The 26,367-nt window shown below is 43.2% G+C and overlaps 1 protein-coding gene across 2 annotated transcripts in view; it reads right to left on the bottom strand.

The window, feature by feature from the left end:
• TRMT44 (tRNA methyltransferase 44 homolog) overlaps nucleotides 1-26,367 on the bottom strand; it is a 224,774-nt gene that overhangs the window by 77,902 nt on the left and 120,505 nt on the right. For both annotated transcript variants that reach the window (XM_086964141.1, XM_086964142.1), the window contains 2 exons: nucleotides 21,943-22,049; nucleotides 2,531-2,714 (listed from right to left, as the gene is read on the bottom strand). In XM_086964141.1, coding sequence (XP_086820267.1) covers nucleotides 2,531-2,714; nucleotides 21,943-22,049 — 291 coding nt within the window. The remainder of the gene's footprint in view (nucleotides 1-2,530; nucleotides 2,715-21,942; nucleotides 22,050-26,367) is intronic.

The raw sequence follows: 26,367 nt of genomic DNA, 5'->3' as shown, positions 1-26,367 counted from the left end.
CTAACCTGGTTTCTCTCCCTCTAAAGCAGCTCTGCTCACCTAGTTTCTCTGGCTCTACAGCAGCTCTGCTGGCCTGGTTCTCTGGCTCTAGAGCAGCTCTGCTGACCTGGTTCATAGGCTCTAGAGCAGGTTCTGCTGACCAAGTGCTCTGAAAGAAGGGTGGTGTTTGTAATCAAATAAGACTGCATTGCGAGAGCCCCCTTTTTTCTAAATGCTGGATGATGCCCTGGTAATTCTGGGGGGTATAAACAGATTGTGTTTTCGAAAGTGCTGAGGAGATCTTTGTGAGGAAGTAGAGGTAGGCAGAGCGCGTGCATATGTTTTAGAAGAGCACGTGCATATGCTCTGCCCTGCGTGCGGAGAGAGGGAGCAGAGCGCGTGCAGAGAAGAAGCAACCGAGCAGAGCCCTACGTGTGCACATCTTGTTTAAGCCATACGCGCACATCTGCTTGTTTTCAGCTAAGCTGTTAGTCAGACGTACGCATGCACATGTCCTGTCTTGAAAGCGTGCACATCTCCAGTTCCCCTTCGCCCACCAAACCGACGACAATAGGTCTCGCCAAGGCGAGGAGCGCATGCACTGCGTCGCTAGGCGAGACCTAAAAATCAGTGGGAAACAGAAACGTAGTGCAACAGTAACTCTGAAAGATTTAATAAAGTGTCTCAAGAGTGCAATAAAACAGATGTAGGTAGGCTTTTACTGGTCGGTAACGGCCGAAATCGGCCGTTACGACCGGTAATAGCCTTTTCCTATGTAGGTGTCATATTTACCGATTCGGTAAATAACGAATCGGTATTTACCGATTCGGTATTTACCGAATCATCATTTACCGATTCAGTATTTACCGAATCGGTAAATGAGATGTAGAAAGCACTTTAAAGAGTGCTTTTGTACTTTAAGGATTCGTTATTTACCACCAACTATTGGTTGGTGGTAAATAAGGAATTCCTGTGTAAATGCAAATATGTGCATTTACACCTGTGCCATGTGACAGACATGCATGCCCTTGGGGCATGTATGTGTGCCACATGTGCACACAAGCACTAATCAGGGGTGCAGCAGGGTGTCAAAGTGACACCCTGCCACCCTTGACTTTTTCCCAATTTTACCGAATCTGTATTTACCGATTCGGTAATTGACATTCATTCCTATGGGCCTCCAGCCTGGAGGAATAGGAATGAATGGAATGAATGGCAAATACCGAATCGGTAAATACCAAATCTTATCGAATCAGTATTTGTTACCGAATTATTATCTACATTGCAATTACCGATTCGAAAATACCGAATCGGTAAAATTCGGTATTTTCGAATCGGTAATTTACAATGACCTACATCTAGCCCCAAATTCCCTGATTAAGGTTAGGTGCTTGCAGTCCCTTTAAATGAAGATAGTTCATGACCTGTGGTCATAGGCGGTTATACTTGGGTGATTTCACACTAAAAGTGGTCCAAATTTGATGACTGAGCCCAACAGAACGCATTTTAATCTACAGTGACAACAGTGTGTGGGCACACAGGAAACAAAGGCCCAAACTAAGGTACTCAGGTGCTTATCTATCCAAATAACGAGTAGGCCAACTGGGGAAAGAACGTCTGCACTCAAATGATTGGTCCAAAATGGGGGGGAAAACACAAAGGTGGCACAGGGAGGGAGGGGTCTGCTCAGTGGGCAGGGACACTGTTTAAAGTACAAACCAAAACTATCGCCCGTGAGCATATGTTTCTCTGATGTCTGATCATTATTGCAACACCTATTCACATAATGTTAGAAAACATCCCCACACATTAAAAAGTAACCATAAAGGGATCACATCTACCCTATGCCACTGGTCTTCATGTAGAAGGCGAGGAGGGCTAGTAGGCATCTTCTCCAGATGCAGAAATATAAAACATACACCGTTGCCACTAGCCAGGACCTCTGTCCGGATGACCACGCGGTGAGCAAAGGGCTTCGACTAAACTTCAGCAAACCAATGGAGCTCCCCCCATCCCCGAAGTGAGGGCACACAGAGGGCGCCCCACATGAGTACAAAAACACAATTAGGCACTGGAGTGACCCAGTAGCCCGGAGGGTAAGAGAGGGAGTACCGGAGTTTGTCCTCCCAAAGAGTTCTAGCACGAAAAAATACTCCAGAGGACCACGTAGTGGTCAGTTGAGTAGTTATAAAAAACTGTACCTGTGATCCAGAGAGAAAAGGGTAGGGGCGATAAGACTAGTGGTACTATACGGTTGTGACTAGCGTGGTTGCGCTAGTCACAACCGTATAGTACCACTAGTCTTATCGCCCTACCCCACATAAGTGCCAGATCTTGAGCAAAAGGAAAAGGGCACGGATTTTACATCCGCACAGTTTGTTGTGGACCTGCGTCCTTACAACATGTCACCAAAATAAGCTGCCATGAACCGGAAGCTTGAAACAAAAGCGCTCAAAGTGATTCAGAAATATCAGTCCATATAAAGAACATAAAAGAAAGACGTGTGTGGTCATTGAAATAACGTACCAGAAATACTTAAAGCCATACATACCCGTTTTGTTGAAGGAATCCTGAGACAGTCTTCTTCTACATCAAATCCACAAGTAATTCCCACCTCAGTGATAAAATCCAGGTATTCCCTGTACTGGGTTTTCTTGCATTCCCTTCGGTTGTACTTTCCGTGGAAATTAAAGAAGCAGCAAGGCAGTACAAAGCAACAGCAAGAATACGAAGACCTGTAACACAATTTAAATACAGGTTTGTGGAAATAGAAACATGCTGCGTTAGCCATTAAAGGGCTACTCACAAGCGTCTTAGCTGTAAGAATGCAGATGCTTAAATTAACATACATGACGAACCTTTTGTTATTCACAGTAGGAGTGTACTATTCAAACTCGCTCTATTATGCAAACTTTTGGAACTAATATTTTTCTGTTCTGCACAGAACAAGTGCACACAAGTACATAATTACGGCCCACAGTACAAGATCGTACAATTGTATGCAATATTTTGGAAAGAGCCTGAAAGGCAACTCAAAGTACATTTCAAACTACAGCACAGAAATAAATAATTTCTACGTTCTTATGTTATAATTATTTGTAGATCGCAAAGTCACCTGGAGGGTATTCTGGGACAGAGCGGGGTGGGGTGTATGGGGGTAGCCTAGGCGGGGGAGCTATTCGGAAAGTGGAGGAGGTCCTGATGTGTCCAGTCCAAAGCCTTTCTAATTGCAGAGTCCCCTAGACCTTAACTCCTTAACCGCGGCGCAAATTCTGCAGAGGTGCGGGAGTTCTATTGGGTGGGCGGGCCGCGTCGACCAACAGGCGTGCGCAGCACTAGCCAGGTAGCTCGCGACGGCGATTGGTCAACGCGCGCACGGAAAGGGTTAAGACCTGTCATTTTTGTCCCTTTTCTCTAATTCACAAAAACACTAGAGAAAAAAAAGGTACAGTACAGGACCTTTCCAATTTGCATAACAGAATTGTCATGTACAGCTAATCCCCAAACAGATCCGTTTGCCTTTTCATTCAGTTTGTCCTGTGAGACAGTACATGGATTAGAAAACTAGTATCACAGTTGCACAGAATAAATCAATCAAGAGTTAGGAAAAACGGGAAGGCTCCTTAACGGGGCACAACATTTTTAACCATGTAGCAGCATTTTACAGCAGATGCAACGGAAACACTCGAGGCCTTAAGCACGCTCGATCGGAATGGCGGAGGAGCCTTGCATCACCAAGCTGGTCAAAGTCAGTCGCAGGAAAATAAAATGACGATAAAGCAATAATAATTCAATACCAAAAGAGAGAGCTAGGACGGGTGGACAGCTGTCCTTGTCCTAAGAATCAATAATAAACCAACTAAAACAGCCACGTTTAGAAGACTGTCTAACACGGAAATGTCAGGCACCTCAATGGTTTTTTAATAAAACCCTTACACACCAACCTGGTTGGTGTCATGCTTCATCATCGGGTCCCAGCTGAGTAGCAGAATGCTACCCAGCTGTGCTACAACACCTGTTTACAGTGGAGCAGGTTTGAGGAGTTAGTGAATGTGATTAAGTGGCAGCGAATATTAAAAATACCTCCAGATACTACCTGTTGAGTTTATTCTTGGTGAACCTGGGTATATTTAAAAACTGGAGAGTGGATAAAGGATACTATGTGTAGTCGTATATTTATCCAATGATGGTCAACATGTTTCAGCCCAATAAAAAAATATACGGGGCTTTCGTCAGGACCTCTCAAATAACGTGATATAAAGTGAATGTGAGAGGGAAAAAATCACCACGTGTGAGGCATTTCAGTGTTCACGCAAAGGAACACTATATATGGAAAGGGGCGACCACTCGGTCCCCCCGAACGTATGGTTGGGTGCCCCCATCCTCCCGGGAAACCATTTTGGGCGGGGGGCGTGTCTCGGCTGGTATGCCCGAAGCGGCGTAGCCGGGGCGCGCCTTTTCCCGCCCAGGAGGGGTTGTCCTAGACACCTACACCGATGTCCACGCCCAGTAGGCGTACTGGAGGAGGGTACACGCCCTCCCGCAGAAGAATAAATAGAGCGGGAATCCGAAGAAGCGTCCTCTTGTTCCTGTGCTCTGAAGGCTGCACCCACTCGTTGCTCGTGAGCCCTCGACGGAACAAGCAGCAATTTTGAGAACTTATAATTCTTGTGTTTCTCTTTCAGTTACTCGAAAGGCGAAGAGTCCAGGACCTCGTGGATCGTCTAGGAGCCGATAATCGAAACCATGGCTGGCAAGAAAGCAGGAAAGGGTTCCGAGACGGATAAGGTGCTACGCCTGTTGGTGAACCGAATGACTTGCATGGAGCGGAAACTCGGACAAGTCCCACCGATCGGTCGAGGTTTGGCGGACGTCAAAAAACAACTGGCTGCACTGAGCAATCCTGGTAACCCTAAGAAGGTAATAGGTCCGGCCTTGCCGGGAATCGTCCCCGAGGGTAGAGGGAAGCGGGTCAAGAAGAGGGCGGTTTCAGGGGAGGTTCCGGTCCCAGAGGTACCCCCGGCCACCCCTGTCACACCGGCAGACAACCCGGTACCAATCCCAGACGCGGGTCAACCGATCCCGGTAGTGATTACCCCCGCTAACGATGAAGATATGCCTCCTGAATCGGCCACCCAGTTGGCCGCATGGCTCAATAAAAAGGCAGGGGGTGCCAAGGCACCCGGAGACACGGCCGAAGAGGCCAAGCTACTAATCCAGCAATTGCGGCAGTCCCGAGATGCCGCAAAGGCGAATCTTCCTCTTGTTTCCCCACAGGTGACACCGGTAGGACCTGCAGTTGGTCTCGAGAAAACGGCGGGAACAACAACTGAACCGGGTAAGCTCGCTTTGCCAATGGCGGGGGAGGGCTCATTACCCTCAAGGCGGGAGAGGGTGGCAGAGCACATCCCTATGGCCACAAAAGAGTTAATATGGGGTGACAAATATGTCAATATGTTTTCATTATTAACTGACCATCGGAGATGGAATATGCTAAAACCCAGAAAGATTTGTGGCACCCGAGCGTGTGGCGTGCCAAGATGGCGGAATTCAGGGTGGATGAAACGATAACGAATTGGGCGAAGGCCTTTGCAATATTTACTGCAGTTATGGGGGAACGTAAACCCGAGGTGTTAACTGAATTGTCTTGCTATCAAACTCGTATTATGGATTTTTATGCAATGTATGAGGGAGAGGAATGGAAAGGTTATGACATGAAATTCCGAAAAGCGAAAGAATATGATGCCTCTCTGACATGGGACTGCCTCGACTCGGTCTCATGGCATAAGCAGCTCCTGCCGGGGGCGGCAGGTACATCCTCGCCGGGCGGGAGTGGGTCGGGGGTCTTCCGCCAAAAGCCCGCGGTGCCCTTTCGAGCAGGCGCCGGTGTCGATCACCAGCCGAAAACCGGTGGGAATGGCGGCAAGCGGGGGTCTGTTGGGGCTTCAATCGAGGCAACTGTAACAGACCGCAAGGAACATGTAGGTTCAAGCATGTGTGTGCGGGCTGTGGGAATTCCTCACACCCGGAGAGTTCATGTAGATCAAAGAATAACGGGGCGGGAGGAAAGGGAGGGTCCAAGCAGGAGTAAGGTAGAACGTTGTGACCAGTTGCCTACACCCGTTGATCTCATGGCTATGACTCCTTGGTTAAACAAATACCCTGATCATGTCTCCGCTGGGGTGTTGAGGAAGGGATTCATGCACGGCTTCCACATCCCGGCGGGGGATTTTCGAGGGGACTCCTTTTGTAAAAACCAGTTATCGGCGCAACATAATCCAAGTGTGGTAGAGAGAAAAATTGCAAAAGAAGTCAGCTTAGGGCGAGTGGCAGGGCCTTTTCATCGCCCACCGGTGGCGGATTTCATCTGTTCCCCGTTAGGGGTTGTCCCGAAGAAAGACCCAGGGGAGTTTAGGCTTATTCATAACCTGTCTGCTCCAAGGGGCTCCTCGGTGAACGAGGCCATTGACCCAGAAGTCTGTTCGGTGCGGTACGCATCATTCGATGAGGCCGTGGCCATGCTGAATCGCCTGGGCCCCGGGGCGCTGATGGCGAAATCAGATATCGAGTCGGCGTTCCGGTTGCTCCCGGTACACCCGCAGGATCAGCGTTTGCTAGGTTTTGCATTCCAAGGGAGTTATTACATGGATAAATGCATGCCTATGGGTTGCTCCATTTCTTGTGCCTATTTTGAAATGTTCAGTTGTTTTTTAGAGTGGGCATTCACCGAGGCCACAGGGCATAGGCATGTTATGCATTATCTCGATGACTTCCTGTTTTTGGGAGCAGCCGGCGATACGAAATGTGCACAGGCGCTGCACGATTTCTGCATCCTCATGAGGGAGTTTGGAGTCCCATTGGCACCAGGTAAGACGGTTGGACCACCTACTTCACTGGAGTTTCTGGGAATTGAGCTCGATTCTGTGGAGGGATGTTTCCGTTTGCCGATGGGAAAGGTGGCCAAATTTAGGGCTTCCCTGAAACTATGCCTTGGTAAGGAGAAAGTGACCCTGCACCAGTTGCAGCAAACAGTGGGTCAGCTTAACTTTGCCTTGCGAGTGATACCAATGGCCCGCCCCTTCTCACGCTCTATTGCACAAGCTATGGCTGGTCTCAAAGAAGGACACCACCGTACGAGACTGTCTGCAGAGGTTCGCCAGGATATGCGCATTTGGTTGGCATTTCTGGCGGACTTCAACGGTCGAGTAGTGTGGAACAAGCCGCCAGCGTCTTCAGATGAGCTAGGTCTGTGGACTGACTCGGCGGGGAGCGTGGGATTTGGCGCCATTTTTGGTAATCGATGGTCGGCGCAAACATGGCCGGCGTGGTGGCACTCCAGCGGTCTCACAAGTAACATTGGGTTCCTGGAGCTATTCCCCATTTTGGTTGCTCTGATGGCATGGCCAGACGATTTCAGAGACCGCTCAGTGGTGTTTTGGTCTGATAATATGACTGTTGTCGAATGCATTAACCAACAGGCAGCACGCTGCAAATGGATCTTGAGATTGTTGAAAGAAGTTGTGCTGCTTTGCATGAGACTGAATGTACAGTTCAGGGCGAAACATGTGCCGGGTGTACTGAATCATGCGGCTGATGCACTCTCTCGTTCACATATGCAGGCGTTCAGGGGTTATCTACCTACAGCGGACCTAGTGGCGGCACCATTCCCCGAAGCACTTTGGCTAATCGGTGCCCCGGATTACAAGACCTCGTGGCAGCAAGCTTAGCCCCCAGGACAAGGAAGGCATATGAAGGAGCGTTTCGTTCCTATTGCACATTTTTGGGTCCGACAGGGGATCAGAACTGGGGTCAGGAGGAATCCTTCCTGGGGTTCCTGGTAGCACTGCACGGAGAAGGCCGATCAGCGGCAACGGCCAATAGGCATAGGGCGGCCATTTCATTCATGGCGCAGGTGCATGGCATACAAGACCCAACGGGTTCCTTTTTGGTGAAAAAAGCCCTTCGCGGCTGGCAGCGCCTCGAGGGTCGCAAGCAAGATGTAAGGCGCCCGATTGGCTTAGATAGGTTGTCCCTACTCATAGCGAAACTAGACGAGACATGCTCCTCCCAATTCGAAGCAGTTCTGTTCCGGGCAGCTTTCGCATTAGCGTTCCATGGGGCTATGCGGGTGAGCGAACTATGGTACACTATGCAGGGGCTCACAGGGTGACCAAGTAACCAATCTGGTATGCACCTAAAGTACATGGTAACAATTTAGAGAGAGAACAGCTAGGCTGTCGGTCTGATTAGCAGGGCCACAGCCCGACTAAAGTCGAAAAACCAGAGAATCACAGCAAAAAGTGGGGTAACCATAGGAAGCAGACCCTACTCTCCTACACCACAGGTCAGGAAAAATAAAGGAGGAAGAAGCAAAAAGTTTGCGGATACCCTGTAAAAAGGGCCATTTCCAACATGCAAACTCTGGAAAACTTTAAAGACAACTTAAAGTTGTAATCTGCTCTTGTAAAATCACCATTCTGTTAAGTCTTCTGGACCTCATTTGGTGTTGTTCATGCTACAAAAAACTGAAAATAAATAACTAAAGCCATCTTTAAAATGTCTGCTCTCCACAACAAACACTAATCATTGCTAATAATATATGCCCTAACTTCTGCACTTGATACTATATTCTCCAGTCTCCACTCACCGTCTTTGTTACAACAAGCTGATCCTCGTACCTCATAGATCAATGTTTTTCAATCTCATGGTTTTTATCGCTGTTCCTTTTGAAGACAGGACTTGATAAGGAGGTTTATTCAAAGGAAAGTGCTTGTTCTGGAGAGGCAAGATGGCTGCTTCGTGAGCGTTGTGGGAAGCTGCCTCCTCTACCACGGCCATAGGATGGCTGCCTAACACTGCAGTAACTACCGGGCATGATTGCAAAATCCACCTAGCTTAAGTCGGCAAATCCTGGGCTGAAGCGGATGAGGTTCTTCACGGAGGCTGTGATCCTGGCAACGCGGGCTCTGAGAGCCTTTTCTTCTGTGGCGATGCAGCGGTCAGACGCGTGGTGCACCAGGACGGTAGAGGAACTCGCAGATACATTGTTGCTTGGCTGTACGCTTCGTGAAGAGGTGTGGAGCTGATTCAAACACCGGCGAAATGCCTCCAAAGGGAAAGCCGCTGGGCAAAGACTCAAGTGCAACCGGAGGGGCCAAGACTGCATCAGTGAATCGACGCGCTGCAGAAGGGAACATCCTGAAACTTAGTGCGGACACTCCAAAGCCTGGCCTGGGCAAGGATGGATCGCCAAAAGAGAAACCAGAGGCAAATGGAGCTGGCGAACAAAAGACAGAAAGAGGCACACGATCTAAGGCGCCAACTGTGCCGGTAATGTTTGCGGGGAGAGGGCCTCCAACACCGCAAGTAGAAAATAATTTACCCAAAAGTACTAGTAATATAAACCTAAAAATGCATAAGGACAATTCTAAAAATAAGACTACTGTGGACAAAGTGTCTGAATAAAAGGCTGATAAAATTCATGTGAGTACAGTTAAGACTGGCCCTGCGGCAGATGAGATAAATGGATTTGCGGCCAAGCTAGCCAATATTTTCTGCAAGGGGTCAGAAAATGCGCAACAGGGATGCGACAAGGATGCGTTACCAGAGGATGCATGCCGCAAAAAGGATTAAATAATAACAGCATCTTGCTAGCTGCAGGGGATCCTCTATGCACACCGGTGGTAAAGGGAATGTACGGTTTGCCTGATCAGGATGAAGGCATCCCTGTAGCGACTTCAGATGGTGAACATTTCTACTCGCTGACAAATGACCCAGATTTATCCGAGGACAGCTGGAAAGATAGTGCTGATGGAAACTCAACGGAGGACAGTGGTAGCCCTGTCACGAAACCCGACACACAGAAGCGCATCCCCTTTCGCAGCAAGAAGAAGAGTGCTAGGGGATCAGACAAGGACAAGGGCTCCACGTCAAGCCAGCTCAAATGGGACTATTCTGCCTCGCAGCTTGAAGAAGCACTATAGAACGAACCTAGAACCTAAGCCTCAGAGAGTCAAGGTGGTGCAAACAGCGCTACAGGAGCTCAGGCGCTACAAGGCTACACTGAAACAAATACAGACTGAGGCCCACCAGGAACATTAGAGGGCCCATTTGGCAACCAGGAAACTTCAGGGCGCACGGAAATTAATGAACGTACTACGGCATTAGAAGAGCGCATAGTACAATTAGAGGCAAGCGTGGAAAATTCCGATAGGCAGTCCACCTCTAATGAAAGTAGAAAGTCCAACGTCCTGGAAGCTGGAGGATTTTGAAAATAGACAGCGACGGAACAATCTTCGCCTATTTGGAATTGCGGAAAAAACGGAAGGAAGCGATATCCGCGGTTTTGTTCGAAAGCTTCTGCAGGAGGCCTTTCCTGAACTGGCTCATTGGAACTGGGACGCTGAAGTGCAAAGGGTGCACAGATTTCCCTTGATGCTTAAAAGAAAGCCAGGTCAAGACGAAAATCCCAGAGCTATCTTAACCACATCAGCGCTGCGCAGATTCCTGCGCTGTGCTGAACGTTCTAATGAGCCAACGGGCTCATGACGGAACGGTTCCGTCATGAGCACAGGCCAACCGACGCTCATGACGGAACCGTTCCGTCATGAGCATCGAAGGGGTTAATATTTTTCGGCAACTTTCTCCTCCGCCAATCTATATTTGAGAAGGCCAGGCAGGATGCAAGAAGGTCTGCAGCTGGAGGCATCACAAGGGTCCTGGGACCTGTTTTGCCTTTCGATGGGAGGGGGAAGGGAGGGGAGGGAGAGGGGCACCGAAACCACAGGGAAACAGGGAAGACATTTTCTAAAAGAATGGTCTTTGGGTACGTTGATATGGTAGACCTTAGCTTGTGCACTAGTAGGTTTCGTAATTTTTTTTCACTTTTTCTGTTCTTAAATGAGGAAAATTAGAATAGCATATGTTAATATATGTGGTTTAAATGATCCCAAAAAAGGAGGTGGATCAGTGTCGATGGTAAATTTTTAAGGGCTGATATTCTATGCCTCCAAGAAACTCATATTGAGGGATGTAGGAGATGGCTTTTGGAGATGACTGGGTATCAAATTATCGCAAACACAACACACGAAACTCACACTAAGGGGGTGGCTATATTGGCTCGGAAGGGTTTGGGTAGTTTTCCTCGTTGCTTGGTTGACAAAATGGGCAGATGGGTGATTGTTCAAGTTTGTATTGATAATAAAATGTTCACTCTCTGTTCAGTATATGGATCAGTGTTGGATGATCCAGCACTGTTTGACTGGCTAAAAACTGAGCTTGTAGGGTGGACTTTACCTTTGATTTTTTGCGGGGATTTGAATATTAATTTAAGCTGCCACGTTGCCACCAAGAAGGCTCCGTACCAAGGTAGAAAACCCAAAGTTTTTAACTCACTGTCACAACTCAAATCACTGCGCGGGTTAGATGTATGGGCTGTAAAAAAGGGGAACTGACCCAGGCTTTACGTACTCTTCTGCTCCACATAAAGTACATGCTAGATTGGATTAATTCCTAGTGTCGCAGGAACATGTCTTGAAAAGTACTATTAACAAATTTCCCAGGGTCATGTCGGACCACAACCCCTTGGTGATTGAGCTGGATATTCAGCTCTCATCCCTGCAAACACGGTGGACATTAAATAGGGCATTATTAAGTGAAGAAGGGTATACACAGCAAATGGGGGAATGGATCCCTAGGTTTATCGAAGAGAATTATGGAAGTGCTAATCTAGGTATAATTTGGGACACATTAAAAGCAGGGGTCAGAGGAGAAACTACTAGTTACAGTTGGGAGACACAAAGACAAGTGAAAACCTTGATGCGTTCATTGTACGAGGATCTGGTTAAGGTGGAGGCCGAACTGATAGAGATATTAAAAGCTGGAGCAGACTCGGAGGCAGGACAGTCAAAAGTTACTATTGCCAGATCCGTGATTACGCAAATCTCACTAAAGAAAGCAGCCAGCAAATATCTGGCCTATAGAATTCGGGCATACGAGAGCCGTGAGCGAGCGGGGCATCTACTAGCAGTACGCACAAGGGAGAAAACAGTGCAATCTCAGATCAGAGAAATCAGGGATCCGGATGTCGGTATAATTAGCGAGACCAATGCTATCCTCACCGCATTTCTAAAATTCTATCAAAACTTATATACCGAAGACACCCAGGCTGGGAGTCGGGAAATTCAGGATTACCTACTGGGACTGGCTCTGGATCAGCTTTCGGCAGATGAGAGAGACAGACTAGATGAGCCAATCATTATGGGCGAAATAACTGCTGCCATAGAGCGTCGGGCCCTGACCTAATCCCAGGGGAGTTTTATAAAAAAAAGTTTAAAAAACAGCTTTTGGCGTTGATGCTGGAAGTTTTTCGAAGAGCACAACTAGATCTGTCCACTTCAGATTCATGGAAAAGTGCTAATATTATAGTTTTCCCAAAAAAAGGCAAACCAGTTATGGAATTGGGATCATACGGGCCAATTACTTTGCTTAATAGGGATGTTAAGATATATTAAAAAATTCTGGCAAATAGGCTAGCTGCAGTTATCGGAAAGCTAGTCTCTCCGTTTCAACATAGGTTTGTACATGGGAGCGGCACAACAGAACATATCAGACGCATAATTACACTTTTTGACTACGCAAGGGTTTCAGGAGACCCTATGGCGGCTATATTTCTTTATGCAGAGAAGACTTTCAATAGGGTCTCCTGGCCCTTTTTATGGGCAATCATGGAAAGGCAGGGACTGGGTAAGAGTTTTATCGGTGCTATTGGATGTATGTACCAGAAACCTGTGGCAAGGATCACAGCAATGGGTGCGTCATCTGATATAATTAAAATCACACGCGTTACACGCAAGGGTGCCCTTGATCTCCACTTTTATTCGCACTGTATATAGATCCTTTAATTAGGAAAATTGTGGAGAATAATAGGATTCAGGCAGCTCAAACCCTCGGTGGCGATTCAAAGATATTAGCATACGCAGACAACCTTGCCATAACAACATCTAGTCCTACAGATGCGATGAGGGAGGTAGAAAGGGAGGCCAGAAGATTCAGCAAAATATCAGGCTATTTTTTAATGAAGAGAAGACAATGATCGTGAACAAATCCTGGTCAGACCTGGTCGATACAAGGGTAGCTGGAAATACTAGATATTTAGGGGTCGAGATTTCCGCTAACATGGATGAAATTGTGCAAATTAACTTGGAGCCCCTGTTACTCAAGACCAAAACTGATCTCAATAGAATGAACTGTTTACACCTTACATTGCTGGGAAGGTGCAATATTATAAAAATGTTATTTCTACCCAGAATCCTATATTTTTTTAGAGCCACTAGAAGTTAAGAAAACCTGATTGTCTGCTTTTAATCAAATTCTTGTGGAATGGGAAACGCCCTCGTATAGCACTAAAATGTATGACCCTACCTAAGGATGGGTGGTCTCTCCCTGATCTCCAGATATAATACTGGGCAACAAACCTACAACAGATGACTTACCTATTGGGAAAATGATCGACTGATATTGTGGAAGCAGTCTACCCCTCAATTTACAGGTTACTGCTCGGGATGAGGCACATGGGTATTTGATGCGGCATATTGATTTTGCCTACTTCTAAAGAGTCAAGTTTAAGGTCCTGTTGGGAGCATTTAAGATTTGGTTGGCTATTAGGAAAAAACTCAAATTAAATAGGATACACAGATATATCCCTTTGAAAGATAATCAACTCTTGCCGGGAATCTTTCATGATGGTTACATGGAATCTTGGAGGGAGAAAGGTATTAGGCATATTGGAGATCTGATAATGGATAACACAACACATACATTCTATACAATTAAGGAAAAATTTGGGGTTGGAAATAACCATTTTTTCAAATTCTTACAAGTGAGGGACTATCTTTCTAAAAAAGTAATTCAGGGCCATAGAGTCCCCTTAATGGAGGTGGCATTAGGAGCACAATCTGCACCAATCTCCAAGTTTTATGTATTACTTAGTAACATAATGGAGGATGATCTTATTAAACACACTGACCGTTGGCAGGAATTGGTACAAGCTGGAGTGGGGGTTTGTGAGGACTCTTTATTGCTAAGCTCAACCGCAGCTATATCTGCAAACTTATAAGTTCAATGCTTCAAAACCTGGCTAAACTTATACATCACTCCAGCACGGATTTCTAAGTGGGGAGGCTCAACAGGTATACACTGCTCTCGTTGTGGATGTCTTGTGGTAAACAGCATTCACATGTTAGCAACCTGCCCCCGATTAACAGGATTAGTGGGGAGATGGGTAACTATATCAAACAAATGCTGGATTTTGAGGTCGATCTGTCTCCGCAAGTCATTTTGCTGGGGGTAAGCAATCAGGCAGTGACAGATCCTAATAAGACTCTGCTTTTCATTATGATGGCAGTTTTTAGGCTTTGCCTGGCTACTGTTTGGTTGGATAAAGAACCTCCCTCAGTTCATAGCTGGCTGGGAAATTGCTAGCTACCTATCGCTGGGAGAAAGCAATATATAAACGAAGAGGTCTGAGAGACAGGAAAAGAGGCTTTGATATATGGTCTCCAATAAGTATCTGGATTAATGAAACCATGTCTTGATCTTTTTTTTAAATAGGGTGTGTAAGCTAAGTTATAGCTGAGATAGGAAGGCAAAATCTAAACATATTTTTGTGGAAAAAGTAACCTTATGATGCAGTATAATATTGGTTTAATTTAAGTAAAATTCGACTTTCCTATGGTTTCGGGAAGAGGGTGGGGGGGAGGCTAGGGGATGGAGGGAGGATGCTGCTTGAAGGGAGGGTTCAAGATAAATAATTGCCATCCTGTTCATATGTTTTGAAATGTTTCTTGGTTACTGTATTGTTGTAAGTATATATATGTGCCGGATGTCTAAAAAAAGATAAAAATAAAAAAAAGGTTCATTCAAGTTATCAGGAGCAACCCTCAACAACATCAGCTACCGCCGTCTCCTGGAGTTCAACATACAGGATTCCAGTAGTGGAAGCTTGCTGTTGCCAAGCAGCTGTTGCTAAGATAAGTAAACACTCACAAAGAATACAACATTTCTTCTTTCTTTAAAAATAAAAAGTTATTTGTATGAAGAGATAACAAATTCGTAACAACATACATTGTTAATAAGGCTAATCACAAATATAATCGTGTAACTTCTTAGGCAATTTCTTAACACGTGTGCTAGGTACTCTATTCTCAGACATGGTACTGGGCACTCTATTCTCAGACATGGTACTGAAAGGTGTACAGGTTCTTTTGGAAGAAACTTCTTTTGATTCATTGTTCACATCTGAACTGAAATTAGGTACATCTTTCCTTAACCACTCTCGAACTTCCGTTTCATTGGACAGGGCCACTCGATTAGTATTCCACCATTTTCTATCAGAAAGCTTCAAAAAATCACCTTTAATAAACTCAACTTTCCTGGGGTCTGACAACTTAGAACTTCCTTTGTGTTGAATAGTTCCCAACTTTACTCTTACAAAATTGCCCAATATAAACATTTTAGGTTCTTTGACCAACTTATCATTGTGTCTTTGATCATAAGAACTTTGCTAATCTTCACATTACATCTAATGATACTATCATTGATAAATTTCCTGCCACATCTTCCCATCCATGTGGGCACAGCAATCGAACAAGGAACTCTACCTTTGAGTAAGCAAAACGGAGTTTCACCTGTAACAGAATGTGGAGTGGTTCTATAATTCCACAACATTTTCTTTACTAAACATTTCCAATCAACCTGATTGTTAACGGCCATTTGTATACATTCACCCAAAACGCTGTTGAAGCGTTCAATAAGGCCATTTCCACTGAGATGATAAACCGGAGTTTTTAAGTGCTTGATGCCCCATGTTTTAAGAAAATCACAAAATTCTTTGGATGTGAATTGAGGTCCATTATAAGTCAACATTTCTGCGGGATAGCCCTCTCTACAAAAAATGTCTTCACAGAAAGCAATCAAGTTGTCAGGTTTAACTTTGCGCACAAAGGTTACCTCAGGCAATTTAGAAAAAGAATCCATTAAAACAATGGCAAATCTACACCCAACACCAAGAATCTCAAAAGGAACACAAATGTCAATTGCTAATCTTTCCCAAACTTGCTTGGGCCAGATCATGAATGGCAGTTTCTTGTGTAACATGTGTCTTGTCACTACGAGAGCATGCTACACAATCCCTAACAAACCTTTCAATTTGCCTGTCCATGTCATGCCACCATAAATCTTCCCTTCCCTTCCCTGGCCTTCCTCTTCATAGTTGACCTACCACCATGGCCTTCATGCAACAATTGTAACAATCTTGATCTCTTAGTAAAGGGAACTACTAACTTATCGTTCCTCTTCAAGATACCATTCACAAGAGATAATTCACTCCAGACTTCTTTATAAATTAATAAATCATCATGTGACTTTCAACCCTCTCTCATAGAAAGACAATCAACAACTTTTTTTTATGATAGAATCATCTAAAATTGCTCTTTTCCAATCAGACTCTTCTGTGGTGTGACATACATCACTCAGTTTGGCTACCACCCAGTCTTCTACCTCTAAATCTAAATTTTCACTATTTTCCTTATCAACTGGAAGACGTGATAAAGAGTCGGCATTTACATTTTTCACATCAGGTACATATTTAAGACTAAAATTATACTCTTGTAAACGATAAATCCATTTGGCAATTCGTGGAGTAGCTTTGGCAGCCCTGCGTGGGAGAAAATGTCAATTAGAGGTTGATGATCTGTGTGTAATTCAAACCTCATACCCCACACAAAATTCCGGAAATGCTGCACTCCCCACCAACACGCCAATGCCTCATTTTCGATATTGGAATACATGCTCTCAGCACCTTTGAGTGTCCTAGTGGCTTGTGCGGGCAGCTCGAAGTTGGGAGGCTGCTACGACGGGGCTAACGGCTGTGGCTTCTGTCATTGTTTTAATTGTAGAATTTTCCACTCTTTCCCTAATCCTTAGCCTGTGATTTGTTGCCCCTTCCTTTTCTTTTGAGTCTACCAGTGCCAGGATGCATCTCGAGGTGATAGCGTGCTCTATAAGTGAAATAAATAAATAAATAAATAGATGCGAATGCTATTACTCTCTCTTTGCCTTCATGAATTTGCATCAGTACCGTGCCCAAACCATACCCACTGACATCTGTCACAATTATGTACTTATCACTAGCATTGAAGAGTTTTAAGGAAGCAGCACGAGCATCACCTTTTTTTCCCTCCTCAAAAGCACTCTGGCACTTGTCAGTCCACGCAAATGCCACATTTTTCTTCAACAATTCTCATAGAGGAAACACACAATTGGAAAAATTAAAAATAAATATTGAGTAATACTCGGCTAATCCCAAGAATGACCTTAACTGATCTGTATTCTGTGGAACAGGTGCTTTTTCTAGATCTTCCGCTAACTTAAACTTGGGTTTAATTCCCTCTTGATTTAAAGTGTGACCAAGATAATCCACCTCCGTTTGACAGACTTTGCATTTTTTTAGACTAATGGTTGGACCAGCTTGCTCTAATTTGTTTAGCACAATTCCTAATACATCATTGTGCTCCTCCATTCTTTCCCCACACTAAAATATCATCTTGAAACACCAGAATATTGAGAATGTCTTTCAAAACACTTTGTATAACTCTTTGAAAAACTGCCGAAGCAGATGCCAAACCAAATGGCAAAAGCACAAATTGAAATGCTCCTTCCGGAGTGATGAAAAAAGTTAAGTGCTTTGATTCCGGTTGTAGCAAAATTTGATGATAAGCACTTGACAAATCTAGGGTGGAAAAAAAATTCCCATAATTAACGGTGGCTAATATATCATTTATGTGGGGCAAAGGGTGGCGGTCCACCCAAATACACTCATTTACATCTCGTAAGTCCACACACATGTGGATGCTGTCATTCGGTTTGTTTGCAATAGCAATTGGACTAAGCCATTTGGAAGCTTTGATTGGCTCTATGATACCTTCTTTACACAATCTATCTAACTCTTTTTTGAGGGGATACCTCAACGCCAATGGCACATTCCGTACTTTATGCACTTTAGGTATAACCCCTTCCTTAAGAATGATGCGATGTCTAAACTTTCTCAAACATCCTAGTTCTTCTTTAAAGAGATTAGGAAATTTTGACACCCATTCATGCTTACCATGATGTTCTGTTAAAAGTACTTGCATGGGATGGTTAGGGTTCAAAATAATTTTTAAAGCTTTTTGTTCTCTCCAACCTAATAGGGATTTCCCTTTTTCCACAACATAAAGTTTAGCTACTGTTTCTCTATCTCGAAACTTAATATTTGATAGAAAATAACCAATTACTGGTAATTTCTGACCACAATAACCTACAGGATTGACGTCAGTAACTTGAAGACTTTTAGAACCCAACTCTTTCCAAATCTGCGTTTTGATTAAGGTGAAATGAGAACATGAATCCGCCCACATCGGTAACATTTTTTCACCAACCCAAATATCACACTTGGGGGATTATAATTTTCACCATTGCCAATGTCATCAACTTCATCAATCATATATACTTCAACATCACTTTCCACAGTCATCACAAGCATATTTATTGATAACATTAATGACAGGGTTTGAGTGAAATGTGCTAACAGTTTTACAAACTTTTGGGAAATTTCCTATTCTTTTACATTTATAACATCTGCTTTTAGCAGCAGGACAATGAATAGCATCCGATGAATGTCTGTTACTGCCACATCTGTAACATAACTTGTTAAAACTAGTAGTAACTTTTTTCTTATCACCTTTAACCTCATCAGTTTCATTAGCCTTTTTGTCACTTATTTTACATACTTTTGCTGAAACATTATCATGTTTAGATTCAGTTATAGTTAACTCTTTAACATATAAAGATGTATTTTCAATACGTTTGGCTATACTAATGGCCTTCTCTAGTGTGTGGTCAATTAGGTCTAATAATTTTTCTTGGATCTTTTTGTTATTCGTAGCATTAATCATCTGATCTCTTATAATTTCATCTCTAAGGTCTTTAAACCTACAAGTTGTTGCTAATCTTCTTAAGGTTGCGACATATTGCTAAATTTTTTCTCCATGCAGTTGTTTGCGATTAAACAATGCTTAACTTTTTGCCATAGTTCTCTTCTAACATTGTTAAAGCCATTTCATAAGCATCTTCTTCATCACGGATCCATCATTGTCGTTTCTTGATACAGAAGACGGTTTAGGAAGTGTTTTTAATACATTTTTTCCTTCCACTCCCAAATAAATGCTGTTTTAGAATCGCTAATTTCCTATTGGGAACATAATCTTCACCACCAATAGCTTCCAGATACATTGTAAAAGACTCTTTCCAGTCTTCCCAAGAGATGCAAGGAGATCCAGGATCTGGAAGAAAGGTGGGGGGTGGAGCAATAACTTGTGAGGTCATGTTATAAAAATCTCCTGCAAAATGCTTATTTACTTACATTTCTGAGTTAATGAATAAATAATTTAAATGTAAAACCACTGTGCTTTCTACAAAATTTTAGAGTTAATAAAGACCTGTTTGTTTTCAATGTCACTGTTTAAAAGTAAAAGAAACTTCTGAATTAATACTACTCTGTCTGTGCCCAATGTCGTACTCCAAAGTATACTTGTAGTTTAACAATTCACAAAACTATGAGCATGTAAGATAGGCTGTGTGCCTATCACCGTTGACTTCTATGCGATGCTTGTATAATTTTTTTATAATAAAAAAATCGTGGTTGGCAAATAGCAATAACGTCATGTGTCTTCAATTCCTGGTGTTTGTATGCCAATGAATATGGCGGCACGTCTACGTGACCTCCTGTATAAGGTCACATCAGGTAGACGTATGGCGCAGAGGACGCAGGAAAACAAAAGAAGTCAACGCGCTCCAGCGAAATTTGAATGGCGCACACCTGGACTAGCGATGAAAAGGTCAACGCGCTTCAGCAGGGTTTAAATGGGGCACACTTGGACTCGTGCTCTCTAAAATGCAGGTCAAGGACTCGCGCCTGCCAAGTTGCGTTCAAGTACTATACCAGCTTGTAGATTGACTCTCGCTCCGACGTCTTCTCAGCATGTGCATCCAAAGATAAGCGTCCTCACAGCTCGTGCTCTTCTTCACGGGCGGCAAGCAACTAAAAGGTTACTATGTAAGTAATTAAATATTTTTACTTACAAAATTTCACCAACTGCATCATGAGGCAATTTCTCTTGCTGCTGGGGGTCTTCGGGTCTCCGAGTAAAAATGAAATAAATACTCACAAAATCCCCATAAAATGATAACCTACTCCTACTTTAGCTCATCCCCGTCGCCATTTTTTAAGACAGGACTTCCCGGATATTTGATAAGAAGGTTTATTCAAGTTATCAGGAGCAACCCCCAACAGCTGTCTCCTCAACAGCAAAGGCTACCGTCTCCTGGACTCCAACATACAGGATTCCAGTAGTGAAAGCTTGCTGTTGCCGAGCAGCTGTTACTAAGATAAGTAAACACTAACAAAGAATACAGCACTCCCCACCAAACTATCCACCAGCTGGAGATCCCAAATGCTCTGTACTCTTCCCTTTCTAAAGGATATCATTTAATATTTTGTTTTCTCTTTTCATTTTCCCTTTTCCTTCCATTGCCACCTATCTTCAATCTAAAGGCTCAAAGTAGATACTTGCAGCTGAAGCAGTTCATTGCCTTAAGTTCATCTTTTCAAACACTGAAATCATTAATTTTTCTCCATATAGTTCAATTTCTATAATATTTTCTGCAGATACTATAATTCCTACATTATTTATCATATACTTTAAACCGATAATAAGTCTGCAGTCCTTTGTAACAAACTCAGCCACTGTTGACAAATTACAAGTGCTTGAAGACATACAAAAGAAAATTTGAAAAATGAGTTGGGTCCCTGCATCACAATATACATGGCCAAACGTTATTCTCAGCACTGGTCCTTACCCAATTAGATTACTGTACTAGGAGATATTTCCCTTTATTAATTCTTACGATTGGACATAGTTCTTAACTTTGCTAGTAGGATCTTAATAATCTACCCAAGCACAGCCCAATAGGTGAACGTCATCACCAAATTGGTTGGTTCTCAGCAACAAAAGAAACAAATAATGTACAAGTTACTAATGATTGATTGCAAAACCTTTTAACAGCTTTTCTCCTAGTTACCCATTTCAAATGCTGACCAGAAACGGCAACTGATCCATAACTCTTACCCTCATTGGCTCTCCTAAGCCTTCATCCAGAGTCTCTTGTTCCTTTCATTGATCTAGGAAAGCTTAATCACTGGAATTAGCTCCCTGATGACCAAGTGATTCATGATCTAGCCGCTCTATATAGTCATTTGAACCCACCATCAAGACTTAGGTCAAACTGTTACTAATCTCCTGTCTTGACTCTCTCATGCCTTACTTCTCTCCTGGTGTTAATGTCTTGTAAGTCTCTATACTGTCTCTCAACCAACATTTGCAAACACCAGACCTTCCATATTATATGTTTTGCACCCAAACATTAAGCCAAGTAATTTCGCAATAGGCACTGTCTTCCTGCTACTATGTAGAACTTTTGCCGAAATGCAATCATATGCCACAACACATAGGTATATAAAATAAACCAGTATGGCCACTGGGTTAGTTTATTTACATCTCCTGCTTTTGACAAGCTACATAAAGGAGAGCCAAGGAGACATCTGAGCACTTCTACACCTATGTTTGAAATCAGCAGAGTCTCTGCATGGGTATAGGGTCTTTATTTTCTCCTGACCAGTGACTCACTCATATATCAGATCAAAAGATTTGTTTTTGCACACTAGTTCCATTGCCGTAGGAGTTTTAACTTGTGATGCGTTTTTATTAACATTCACTCCTCCACATAGTGGATTGAACCAGTCGTTGTTTTAAAAACAGACTTAAACAATACATTTTCTTTACGGCAAATAACTATTATGTCACATACCTGGCTGCAATCACCGGTAACCATGGAGTTAGCTCATCAGAGTGATTCCCAATTAACCAGTCAACATCTGGGAATAAAAAGTCATCATTTGGTGTAATTGCACATTCCTAAAGAAAAGAAAATATTTTTATTTATTGAATAAATGCCAAATGATAATACAAAGAGATAAGGAGGCCAACAGTCACATGTTATTATCTCATGCACATTGTCGTAAATAGGCTAAGCAGCAGTTTAAAAGCAGGTTTCATTAGCTTTGCGTAAAAGGGATCTAATGATCCCAACTCCTATAGATGCAGGAGGACGTTTGTGTAATAATCATTATAAAGTAAATTAAAATAGAAAAATGAGAAATCAGTAACATGCTAAAATACGAGAAACATCCTTTACAACGCAACCATTACATTGCACACCACTTGCAACGCAGTCATTACATCGCAATATCCTTTACAGCGCATGCCACTACAACGCAGGCATTACAACGCATGACACTACATCGCATGACGCTACATCTCATGTCACTACATCTCATGTCACTACAACGCAAGCATTACAACGCATACCATTACAACGCATGTCATTACAACGCATAATACCCCTACACTATCCAAAACTTACGCTACTGTTGCACCCCCTAGAGTTAGAATAGTAATTTTTACCCCTACACCATCCAACATTTACCCTACTGTTGAACCCCCTGGAGTTAGAATAGTAATTTTTACCCCTATACTATCCAATACTTACCTCAAATGCAATGTAATGGTACGTGTTGTAAAGGTATAATGCGATGTAATGGAATGCGTTGTAAAGGTAGTTTCTAAAAATGCGATGTAGTGTCATGCGATGTAATAGAGTGTGTTGTAAAGGATGTTGCGATGTAAAAACTGCGTTGTAATGGCATGCGTTGTAAATGTATGCGTTGTAACCTCATACATTCCTAAATTACATTAGGTAAGCAGAACTCTGCTACATAACTTAAGAAATTACTAAGAGCAACACTAACAAGCTTCCATCAAATGAATGAGATAATAACAAAATAGCTAACAAAGGCTTCATAAACTGTGTGCCCATATTTGATCCATCGGTCTATGGAGAGTTTGATTTATTACCAATGGGAGACTGTCTTCCATTCTCTGGAAACATTCGGGGAGTATGTTTTTAACAAATAAACATGTTCTCACCTCAACTCAGAGTTTTCATTTTTTCCTTGTGATGAGATTTTAACCCAGCTGTGGAAGGGGCAACTGAACCCTATCACCCATAAGACGGTCTACCTAGACACTGCTTCAACCAGAGTACAAACTGTGGAAACCTCCATAGAGCCTTCTCCTAGCAGGCATAAGCATTGGTGCTAATGGGGGAGGGCGGGGGGAGGGGGAGGGACTGAGGAGTGCTCACCACATTATCTCTAGTTGTTTGGTAATGAGAAGAGGGCCAGCAGCAAGTCTCGGTGGTCTGTTAGACTTTATTAATGGTCTGCTTAGTCTCTACTATGCACCAGGATGTTAGAAGGAACAGCTCCTGTTGTTGCAAATGCTACAAGCAGGCTCTTGTGAAAACTTCCAAGTCGCAGTGCACAATGTTTGCAATCCTGAATGTTTCCAAGCAGGTCAGTGGAATCACGCTAAGACTTAACGTGGGACTACATCATAGGTGGTGCACGTCCAAAGAAAAGGCAGAGACATAAATGCAGTTGTCAGGGAACTCAGTGGTGTTTGAGGCCCAAGCTGTGATCTTACCATTTCACAAACAGAGAACTGAGTCGAGAAATAAGTTGGTCTGAGAAGTTGTCAACAACTATAAACAAGCTCTATTCCATTGGGTGAACAGAGGCACCGCCTTTGATGTGGATTGGGCTAGGGAAACAGCACATCAAGTTTTCCGGAACTGAACTGGTGGAAGAATTGGCTGAGAATGCATTGGCTCTTCCTCACTGATTGAGGAACCATTGTTATACCCTCTACTGCAGCGGCGGCTCCTCCGCCAGGGCAGAGGAGCATCGCATCACTGCTCTAAGAGCAGTGCAAAGGAAAAATAAAATGATAATAACTGAACATTATTAGCACTTTATTTTTACGTTGGCTGCAAGCTCCATGTTAGGGCGGGCCGGGGGAGTGGGGGATCGGGAGAGAGGGTGCTAGGCTCCCGTGACCTAGAGGGAAGAGGAGTGGCTTCTGCACCTTAAATGTGCATGGCGGTTTGGGCGGCCAAACCTCCCATGTGCACTTTGCGTGTTCTCCACCGGCTGTATTGTACAGCCTGGGTGGAGAACATGCACAGACTCCCAGTCCCCGTCTGAGCGCCGAACCACAGCGCTCAGACCACTCATGAAACTGCTGTAAGGTAGCATCGTTATTGGCTAGGCGAGCCTGGGTGCTTCTGGGAGGCAGGATTCAGCAAGGAGGAGAGGCAGCGGATGGCGACCCACAGGTAAGTGTTTTTTTATTTTTTTCTAACCCACCTGCGCCACTGTCCCCTACCAGCCACCACTGCTCTACTGGGATAACTGTGAACATACAAGGATCACCAAACAGTGAAGTAGTTTACTGTTGCTTTGTGGCTCAAGATAATGTTTTAACTGTTACTTCGTAAGGTCAATGCATTATTTTACCTTATTGTGACAATGAATTAATTTAGATTGTTACATTATTTAGTTGTTTGCTTATTGGTGTACCATTCCTAGCATTACCATGGCAGTAGTATGTCACAGTCTGTCATGTTTTTAAATGATGCACGAGTGCTTGCACTGATATGAAAACACCAGTTAAAGTTGTCTGAATCCTATCTGATAGCCACTGGGTGAGAAGTTTACACTGCCTCATAAAACATGTTGGGGGTCGCATAAGAAGTAAAGTTAATCAACGTCTAATGGAAAACTTGGTCAGTCTGGTGAAGGAGAGACAAGAGGTGCTTCGATGGGACTCAAGAGGATGGAAAACCACAAATAATACATGTTGTCTTAAAGCTCCAAAACTTGATGCATGATTACAATGGGTGGGGAAAAAAGTGTGTTAAATGATAGTGCTGTGTGGAATGACAAACAGAGACAAATTTGAAATGTGTGCAATGCATTAATAAGGTATCATCAAATGTGGTGCACCAATAACCCCTGTGTACAAGAGACCTTGCTGGCCGATAATCCTGATCTTAAAAAGGGTATATTTATCACAGTAGCTACAGAACACACTAAACTTTGTGTAAGGGAAATAAAACCAGTAAGGTCAAACTTTTTAACCAAATGTCAAAATCTGTCCTTTTTCGTAATCGACTTTGTCGCGATAATATTTTCTTTATTTTTTTGTCTTTAATCTCTTCCTCAATTTTTTCAAGTCTGATTAAGGAAAAGAAAAAGAACTGTGGAATTCAAGGCTTTTTCATTTGCAACAAGTGTAAAGCCTGTAAGCACAGCGAAAATTGCAAAAGTCTCAAAATTTCACCAGAGAACGTACCACATAAAATAATGAAATATGTGAATTGCAATACAGAATATGCTATATATGCCCTAAAGTGTAATGTAACAAGTTTTTTATAGGCAGTACGCTCCACAAGGCGAAAAAAAGAGTACCCGAACACCTAAGGGCTATTAAGAATTTGGATCGCCAATATCCCATTGCATGCCATTTCTCAGCTGTACACAATCAGAACCCAAACCTCTTGAAATGTTATGTTCTTGGCTGTATTCAAGCAAAAGAGAGGGGAGGAAACAGAATTAGGGAGCTAAGGAGACTACAAATTTACCATCAAGTACAATACGATGCAACCTGAAGGTCTTAACCTTGACGAGGAACATTCAGTTCATCTGTAAGCTTATCTGTTGTGAAACCATTTAGAGCTGTCTAGCCATAATGTAATTATGATTTTAATGGTTTTAATTGTATATAACACTTATTTTTTGTTACTAAAAGTTGCACTCTCTATTTTTATTTTTAGATGTGAAGATTGAATAACATATTTATCATGGATCGATTATGCCCACTGGGGCAGAATTGGCTTGAAGTGTCACAATTTACAAATGTTTCCTAAAACATATTTAATTTTGGTTTAGAGAACACGGTATGTCCACATTTACCATTTATTTTCCTAATGGCTGGCCCACTTGGGCAGAATTGTCTTGTTCAAAGAGACTGTCTGTTTAGAACGGACGAACTGAGAGGTTGTACCACTCGAGTAATATAAACAATGACATTAAGTGAAAACCAATACTGAAAAACTGCATTTTTTGTTTTTGTGTTACTTAAAAAAACATAATGTACGTAAATCTTTATTGATACTAGGCTACTAACAGTGAGCGTAACTGCAATGTTTTTTCTATGTTCAGAGATCACGTGCACGTTCTGCAAAATGTGTTGTACCTTTAAAAAATAGCTACAATGTAACCTCACCCATGAAAGATAAGTGAGTAAACTTTGAAACGTTTTGGGTGTTTCT

Source organism: Lissotriton vulgaris, chromosome 3_2 (genome assembly GCF_964263255.1).
Source record: "Lissotriton vulgaris chromosome 3_2, aLisVul1.2, whole genome shotgun sequence".
Taxonomy (NCBI): Eukaryota; Metazoa; Chordata; class Amphibia; order Caudata; family Salamandridae; genus Lissotriton; species Lissotriton vulgaris.
The sequence above is the reverse complement of the archived record's forward strand: the minus strand, read 5'-3'. Positions and strand labels throughout refer to the sequence as shown.